Source organism: Pterocles gutturalis, unplaced genomic scaffold (assembly GCF_000699245.1).
Source record: "Pterocles gutturalis isolate BGI_N339 unplaced genomic scaffold, ASM69924v1 scaffold49819, whole genome shotgun sequence".
In the NCBI taxonomy this organism is placed as follows: Eukaryota; Metazoa; Chordata; class Aves; order Pterocliformes; family Pteroclidae; genus Pterocles; species Pterocles gutturalis.
Window position 1 is genome coordinate 1 of NW_010130123.1, and position 9430 is coordinate 9430.

Genomic DNA, 9430 nt, shown 5'->3' on the forward strand with positions numbered 1-9430 from the left:
CCAACCCAAACCATTCTGTCATTCTATGAAAATGTTTTCTTCTCACTTAACTATGTAATTCTCTGAAGCTTGTGGCGTATATCATCAAAGTGTTATCGTTATTTCATTTCCAAAAGTAAATCTTGTCTTTTCTGTAGTTCTGTGGTTGGGATAACTTACAAGCTAACACATTATCTGGAAGAAGTAGCGTGTTTGGAGATTGCCTACATCTGCTGACAAGCTTGCGTAGCGATAGCATTCCTTTTCCCTTACAGATCACTGCTATTTTCTTAGCAATTGTATGTCGGGTGTTAAAGTATGGAAGGGTTAGCTTTTTTCTGCTGATGGTTTGTCAGTGGTGTTGGAAACAAAACAAGATGTTTTAGTAATGATGGTTGATTTTTGCAAAAAATAATTTTTCCTACTTGCTTTTTGTTGCCTTTTTATGGTAGAGCAGAAGATAAGTGTGTCAGTAAAATAATCCACATGAATTATGTCTTACATATGTTTCAGATTAATTAAAATTCCATTATATAGCTATTAGATGACATTGGTAAGTTTGTAGAGGCTGGCAGAGTGTGAAGCTGCCGTTTATCTCCAGAGATCTGTTTTTGTCATAGCTGGTGGTTACCAGCTTAAGTGTTTTCTGTTTGTTCTTTGCTCTGCAAAGGCCATACAGCCAAATGAGCAAACTGAACTTTCCACTGTGAGTGATTGTAGTGAATGGGTGGTAAGAAGTCAGTGCTGCTAAGTCTGTGCAAATGCAGTGCAGGTGGTAAGCTTGCACAGTTACTGTGAGAATCCTGGCCAGTTTGCAATAGTCCTGTTGCAGTGAAAGGTGAACTGCAAAGCCTCTAACCTAATTCTGGTTCCAAGACAATAAAAATTAATAGAAAAAAATGTGTTCACTTTGTCATAATTGAGACAGCTTGGCTCAAAAAGTACTATAATTTTTATAGCCTGTTTTGCAGCATGCTGAATAGATGCTCCTCACAGCTGTGCATTTTGGGCATGTTTTGGATTGTATTTTCCATCTTTTCATAGGTGCCGTGGAAAGAAGAAAACAAAGAGTTCTTGACTCAGGGGTTTCTGTGAGTTAGCATTGAGCCTGCTTGCCTCAGCTCATTCCGTGCAGGGTTCTGCTCTGTCTCTGCAGTGCAGGCTTAGCCACTCCACCTATTGCAAGTGGTGCTGGTTTACAGAGATCCTTAAATTGTTGCTTGAAAATGAGTTCCCTCACACGGTATGGTTGGCTCATGGTTCATTAAGGGATTGAGCAAAGAAGGGGGACTGAGGCTGAAATTGCTTTGAAATGAATCCTGTGTATGTTCAGCGCTCAGGAATGTTGCATGACAGGCGTGGTAATGGTCTGTGTCTGCAGGCTTGCAAGCACATCAGAAAATTTTGCATGGCACACTGGCAACCAAGAATATTCATCTGTATGTAGATATTTGCCTGCCTTACAGCAATGCTGAGACTTCGTTAAAATTTGTCGAATGGGTTTAATAGAAGTACAAACAAAATATTATTAGAAGGGAATGGGTTAGGCTAGTGTAACACCTTTGGAGATGTTGACAAAGTTCTTTCTGTGTTTTGACAGAAGATGAAGAAATTGTAATTGTGTGGAAGGCGAAAAATGTGCCTTCACAGATACCCGGGATATCTTTGTAAGGAGTTGTTCTCTTAGTTGATTTTTGCTGATGCACACACTCTATGTATGTCTATTTTGTAGTAACTTCACACTGTAATTACTACTTCAGTATATATGGAATAGAGTCGTCTTACTTATACCAGCCATAATAGGTACATACAATTGTTATTATGTGTATCAAAAACGGAATAGTCCTCATAATAATGTCATTGTGAATGTCCATGGAAAATATGATGCAATTCTCTGTAAAGTAAATACAGGTGGGCTACACTTGCGAGAATTAAAAAAAAATGTTTTGCCATGAATCTTGTAGTTCCTGTTTCTAGGAATTTCTTAGATCAGATTACTCTTTACATGTACTGATAGATAAGGGGAGAAGTGAACTTGTGGGAAGAGCAGGTTCTATTGAATGATTCTTCCGGCTTCTTCAGAAGCATCAGTGTCTTTTGGAAGAGATTGTATATCCCGAGATTGTGCCTAGATTAAATAACATTTTACAAAGGTGCACGCAGTTTCCAATTAAGAAAAGGTGGAGACTGTTTTGTTCTGGAGAGAGCTGTGGGCTGCTGAGTCAGGGGAGAGCCTGTGCCTTTGTCTTCTCTACCTTCCAAGCTCAGTGCAAAATCCCAGTTCTAGGGTGGACAATGTGCTGGTGTGTATTCACAGAATCACAAATCCTCGTATTACTGTTTGAATGACTAAGAGATCTTAAGGAAATTTAATGCTTCAAGGTTGTAAAGGATATGTATGAAAACTGTCATGGAGTTCACATGAAAGTTTTGTTTTCTTTTTTTAATTTAACTTCCCTCTTAACCCTTCGAACATACTTCAGCTCTTACTTTTATCAGAATTCTCTGTTCTTTTCCATGTTGTTCTATTTTTTTGGGTGGAGGAAGGCTTGTATTTTTTGCCTTGTCTCAGAAAATTCAGTGTATTGTGGGAGGTGAGGCAACACTGGTCTTGGCAGAACACCACAAAACCAAGAGAGTAATTAAATGACGCAAGCCTTTGATTATTTTTCTCTCTCAGGCTTTCTGGCACAGCTGGGCGTTCCGACTGCAAAAGGAGAATCAGGAGAAAAAACATCTAAAGATCACATGCAGAATTAGAAGAACTGTATCGGAGACTTTTTGCTATGTTAAAGCTCTTCACTCTTAAGTCCTGGAGTTACTGCTTCGTCCCCTGTGAAGATAATGTCTCTTTCATCGACCAAGACAGACATAACTGAAAGGGAGCTGCCAAGGTTTTATTTTGGTTTTGGTTTCTCTGTTCCCTTACTAATTGGATTTTTCCCATCTTCTGCAGGTGGATTAGAAAAGGATTAGAGGAGCTGGGGTTTTGGGGTTATGTCGGGTAGCTGTTGTTTTTCTCCTCTCAGTTCTGGGACCTCCTTGTGCCATTTTTTCCCTGAAATTGCTGTCTGTTTGGAAAAGGGAGAAGCAGTGTAACAGATGACCTTCCACGACCATGGATTCCTTCCCTTTACAAACTTTGTATGTGGCTGCCTGTAAGAGAGGTTTTGCATACATAAGCATCAAATGAAGAATAGTGTCCTGGGCTGGATTTAAAAAAGCAAGCTGCTTGTGTCCTGATGAAAGGATAAATTCTGTTTAAACTATAATTTAAAGAATATTGGATGTTGTTCCAGTTTTGAATTTTGGTGAAAGAAAGGAAGGATCTGATTAAGTCAAATACTCTGCCAGCCTAAGCCTGCAATACTCTACAGCTGAAACTGAAGATGTCTTGGAAAAGGAATTACTTTTCTGTGGGTCGAGGTAATGTACAGGGCATGTTTACTCCACGAAATGCAACCTCAATAGCACCCAGTAAAGGTCTCAGCAATGAACCAGGACAGAACAGTTGCTTCCTGAATAGTGCACTACAGGTAAGAGCACAAAAGAAAAAATGTTTCTGTCTTCGTCCTCTGTCTGTTAACAGTTTTTCTGCCTATTTTCTTATGCTCAACTGTGTAATAAACTACTTAGTTGTTTGTGGGCCTAAATAGATTAAAGCTACATTTGGAAATGCAGATTAGTTGATTTATAGAACAGATTTTTTTAATTTTCAGGTTTTCCTGGTGAAATCAACAGCATTCATATAGTCATCACTTAGTGCATTTGGGTCTCTTGCTTGTGTAAACTTGTAATATGTCAAACAAAGATGAAAATATGTGTAGAAAATTTTAAAGTAATAGGATATTGCATACTCCTTAAAAGTAAATGTTAACTTCTTTGTTGAACTGGTCAAGTTCAAGGTTTGATAGCACTTATATCCTTTTTATGTAGTCCAGGTTTTTTCTCACTGCTAGTTTGTAGCTTAGTTTAGATGATTGAGTCTTTACCTTTTGATTTAGAAGAAACACCTTTTTCTGTGTCAAAATTTAGTGGAGTGGGTGTGGCTGCTGTAGTGGTATTGTTACCATTTAGATGTTTTGAATGTCTGATGTTTGAGGTTCAGTCTTTCTGGCTGCAGGGTTTAAAACCCTTTCTCCATGTCAATTTCCACCCCTTCATATGATTGGTCTGTGTAGCACAGACTGTGTCACTGTGGGGTTTGTTCTTCCATGGGCATGATTAAGTTCTTAGCTAACTTCAGGCTTCAACAAACCCCTCTGATGCAAATAATACAAACAGAAACACCGGTGACTCTCAATATGCTCAATATGCCATGAAATACAGGACTAAGAACAAAGAGAACTTATTAAAAGAAAAGTAGAGTTTCCAGCTATATCCTGTCTTAATTGCTTCTGTTAAGTTGTGATCAACAGCTGCCTCCTAATAGTGCATTACTGAAGCTAGGTCAGAACTCAATAGAGCCTAACACCAGCTGCATACCATACATGAAGATGAAAGTGTATGACCTGGCCTTTAGTCTTCTACATAAACCATTCTCTTCTAAAGCTCAAGAGAGATAGGATACCAAAAACATTTACAGTCAAAGCTGAATTTAAAAATAAGAAAATTGATAATAATTTCATAAAATATATACTTATGGGGTTTTTAATCTTAATTTTTTAACAGTCAGTGTTAGTCTGAGAGGCTCTTGAATGTTTGTTGCTCCTTACTCTTAAGAGTTTCTGTAAACATTCAAGATAAACTCCAAAGGCAGTTACATTGAAAAATTGGACTCATTCCTAAATATATTTTTTGTCCTTTTGTGAAGTCTGTAATAGTTCTTCAGGAACATTGTGTGTAATCAGATGGTTCCAAGGTTTGTGTTGCCTACTAGACCCTTACATATAGGGAGAGTTTGAGTTATAAACATAGCCATGACAATTCTGAAGTTTTGGGAAACTTTACAGATTAAATGTTCAATAAACATGTTTTTCAGTATAATTTTAGGTAACATTTGTGTGCTGTGGTTTAGTTAACAAATTGTTCCAGCTGGAAACACTTCTTGAAACCAGCACAACTTCTTTCAGAGGGCTGAATTTTTTCCAGCCAATTCTCTGGACAAATTCATCAGAAGTTTGGTTCCTCTGTTTATGCTAACGAAGCATTTAGCTGGTCAAATGCCAGCCTGGACCTTACCACTCCGTCCAGAACCTGGCAGGACACAATTTAGGTCAGGACTCCTTTCAGTGCAAGCTTCTGCCTCCTGAAAGGCTGGTGGTTCTGAGGCTTACAATAAAGTCCAGTTATTGTTAGTTGAAGCTGAAACAGCCAGCACCAACCACATTTGTCTATGCAGAGCTCACTGTGAAACACCTCAGAGTTGGATACAGTTGTTATTTTGCAGATATGAATTTAGATAATTGACCAAGACTGCACAAATTTAGTGGTAAAACTTAAGGATAAAACTTTGTGCTGTTACAGCAAATGTTGCCTCTTGCTGTTGCTAGCAAAACATATAAAAGGCCTGCTTGCTTTTATATGCTGTGACCAGGTATGGTCACATACCTGGTGTTACCACCATGCCTGTCCTGAGAGAAAAGCATAACTGCCCACACAGGTTAGGGTTAGAAATCTGCCAGTAATCATGGCATGTAAATACACTTACTAATGATAAATTACTAAAAGCCGTTATGCCCAATATTATCATGTTGACTTGCAAGAACTTGTCAATGTATATACTGTTGCTGTTCTGTTTTTCCAGCATTTGGGCTTTCTGCTCAGAACAAGGAGGCTGCCTAGGAGGTAGAAGTTTGGATGAGTTTTGGCCCCAACAGTTGGTGGGGTGTCCTTGGCAGCTCTGTCCAGCTTCACAGTGTACTGCACAATGGCTGGCCATGGTGACAGCCCGTGGGAGCAGTCAGAGCAAGTGCTGTTTAAGCTGACACTGCCACACGGACGAAGAAGCAAGTTTTTTTTAATCTAAATAGAAAGAAATTCAGAGGGTGTCCTACTGTAAATTAATGTATGTGAGTGCTACAGCTGAGGAAGAAAGAAGAAAATGTCAACTTGCAGTTAGATAAAAGGCATCCTCTTTTAAAAGTGATGTTCACTGATATTAGTGTACTTCTGGGATTATTTAGCATGGGTAATTTTAATTAGAGCTTTGTGCGGTATTTTATTCTATATAATTATGAAATTGGCTGTGCCCCTTTTTGTGTTTCAGGTTCTCTGGCACCTGGACATTTTTCGCCGCAGTTTCCGGCAAATCACTACGCACAAATGTATGGGCGATTCTTGTATCTTCTGTGCTCTTAAGGTAAGAGTTGGAAATAAATTTAAAACTATTTAAAAAAAAAATTGATCAGAAATATTTCCAATATTTGATTAATATGTGTAATCAGACTTGCATCTGGAAATTTGTGAGAGTAAAGATAAATCTGATAGATACTCAGATCCGGGCCAGACACTCAGGCCCAAGACACTCATGCTTTTAAAATACCTTCAAGCCAGTAAGTTGTGCAAATACTGTAGGTGAAGTTTCAGATACAAGGACACTTATGAATGGAGTGCAGATCATTATGAGCCTCCATGTTGTGTGAAAGATTAGTTCAGCCAGTAAAACATCAGTTTGGTTTTTTTTTTCTAATTTATCATTTGGTTTATAAATATCATACAGTGTAGAGTTGATGTGCTCTTCAGAAGTTACCTTTCTTTCAGAGCAGGTTTAAATGTCAGTGTGGAGAAGGCTATTTAGCTTTAAGTTTTTCTATTCAAAACTGTTGATTATTTAAGACTAAGAGGTATTTTCTACTGTAAATACTGATGTCTGCATTAAATGGCTCAGCTCTTTGTGGTCTCTGTTTTAAAAACCATGAATTCTGTTTGTAGATGTCGATAAAATAAGTGATTGTCATAGATGCTGCCTGGACAGTAAGATCTAGATGCTAGGTCTGATTTTAAGTACTGTTATGTACTTGAGTAAACTGTGGAATTCAATGTCTCCATTTATCTCTACCCATTAAGCTTTAGTGCTTCTGGAGTTTTGTACCCTCCTTTCTAAGTTTTGCTGCAGACCCACAACTCCCTCTGACCTGATGGGAGAAATGGACATGATACAAACACAATGAAAATACCAGTTTTAATCTTCCTAAGCAGTGTTGTAATGGGTAGTAATTTGATATTAGTGTTAAATGTATCCCCTTCCTATTAGGGAAGTGGCAATACTTAGGCACACTCTGGTTTGAGTTCATTAAGTTCAGGGATAAATAATTTGAAGCTGATTCTTGGATCATGCCCTTGACTATTGCCAACTGATTGTTGGCATTCTTTGGTAGCTGAGATGAGGACAGGAAGAAAAAGATTTAGGGAACTATCATGAATGTAAGCTTTTGCTGTTCTGGGGTTTAGCCTAACAGCAAGATATGTCAAGGAAATACCAGGAGATCAGGCAGGTTCTGCCATTTGAATGAAAGTAGACTGGACTGTGAGGCAGAGTTCAGAGGCTTTAATATAGAGATAATAGTGAAGTCGTCTTCTGAGTGAGAGTACTGAAAAAGAGGAGGGAGAGAAAAAAAAAAGATAGGAAAAAGAAGAGGATGAACCTTTGTGGAAGGTATTGAAAGATGAACTCTGTACAAAGATGCATCTGGATTAGCAGTACCAGTGTGAGAGGGGAAAGCACTATGGTAAGACTGGAAGATGACAAGATATCTGGAATATATGTATTAAAAGCAGACATTGAGTCAAAGAATGTTTAGTTTTGTTGATAAAATCCTTACTTTTGATGTCTTGCTGAAGTGTGCAGTATGCTATTATAAACTTGTAAGTGACAGGTAGAGTGTCAGAATTCACAAATTGTATGCCTGCAGCCATATGCTTATTTTTTAAATTAAGCAGCCTTTGAAAAAAACTGCTGCTCTCTCTTCTTGCTCCCAGATATCTGCAAGGATTTTTTTGTTTGTTTAGCCAGAAGGTGTTGCAACCCTTAGTTTCCAATAAAGCTGTGATGTTGTGCCAAGTTCTCTAGTACTTTTGCACATTTTGGGTAAACTTGCATCTGGTTGTGTGCAGAATTCCTACAGCTCACGAAAATCAATGTACAATGAAAAACTCTGAATAAATGTATAAACAAGTAAAGAATAATCTTTACTTGTATTTCTGAATATGGGTAGTAACCAACACTTGACAGAGTAAGTAAATTAATTCCAACTGGCTTTAATCCAAACCAAAATGTCAGTGTTTTCTCCATCTACAGACTGTTCTTCATGGGAAATTTCAGTGTGTTTTACCCAAGCCTATTCCAGAACCTTCAGAAAGTTTGCAGACATCTATTGTAAAATGATACAAGACAAAAAATATGTAGAGATTTGTTTGTTAGAAGTTCTAGAACTGTTTTACTCCTGGTTCCCGTATGCTCATAAAGCAAGTCACAATTTTATGTTTTTCTCTGGGTGATATCGTGACAAGTTTCCACCTTTATTAACTTGTGTAAAATGTTCAAATATTTATGTACACAAATCAACATTTTCCCCCATTTTTATGTTGTTATCAAGTCAAATAATATTATAAAGGTGAGTAATAAAGGGTGTCACTTAACTCTAAGTGAAATTGAGGATGCAAACTCTCCTTTAAATGTCGTGTACTCCCCCCACCCCCCAAACACCAGAAACATAGGTTGTCTTGCTTGCATGCAACTGAAAAGGCAGGGATAATAAATGGTACAGGTATGCAGAAGAGATGGTCCCATTCATTAACCCCTCCAGCAGGCAGTAGGGGGGGAAGGCTGCTGAGGGTATGTTCTTACTCTCTGCTTCCCCCTGGATCGGTGTTCTCAAACTGCTCTTTTTTCTCCTCCTGTAAAAGTCCGGCTATCTGGCACATACTGTGTGTAAACTTCTATAAGACAAATGGGTTAAGCGTGCTTAATAAGCAAGCATTGCCAACAACATGTTTCGTGTCCCAGTGCATCAGGATCATCCCTTCCCTTCCATGCTTATCTTTTTCCCTGCTCCAGCCCTCCTGTCTGCTTTGGAAGCCTTTAACTGATGTCCTGCCAGGGTAATGCCAGCTTAGCCTCCAGGTCTTTGACATCCTCTTTCTCTTGAATCTTGCCTTAGGCTTTGCTAAGATGAGGGAGAAGATATGGCTGGATCCAGTGGGAACACAAGAATTTGGAGCTCTATACCATGCGAAAATCTCCCACTAGGGTCTGGGGAGAGGTAATTAGCCTTGCATGCTGTCAGGTGGATCTGCCCAAAATACCTGTCCAGACCAAAAAGGGTGGAGGCAGGACATGCGTAGTCTTCTCTAAAGCATGCTGGCATGTTCAGATTACAGCCTGGCCTGGGAAAGGGGCAATATTTGGTGGGAAGAGTCTGCATCGTGTCCCCCGCTCCACTCCAGGTTCCTTTCACAGGATACCTGATACCACCTGTGTTGTGCAGAGAAGGTGCACGCTCTTCACTTA

General features: G+C 38.9%; 1 protein-coding gene across 1 annotated transcript in view; it reads left to right on the forward strand.

The window, feature by feature from the left end:
- Nucleotides 1–3233: 3233 nt before the first annotated feature.
- Nucleotides 3234–9430, forward strand: part of USP54 (ubiquitin specific peptidase 54) — a gene marked incomplete at its 3' end in the record, with an annotated part of 51087 nt that continues 44890 nt past the window's right edge. Inside the window, 2 exon segments of the mRNA XM_010080096.1 lie at nucleotides 3234–3515; nucleotides 6188–6280. Of these exon segments, the coding sequence (XP_010078398.1) occupies nucleotides 3369–3515; nucleotides 6188–6280 (240 nt within the window).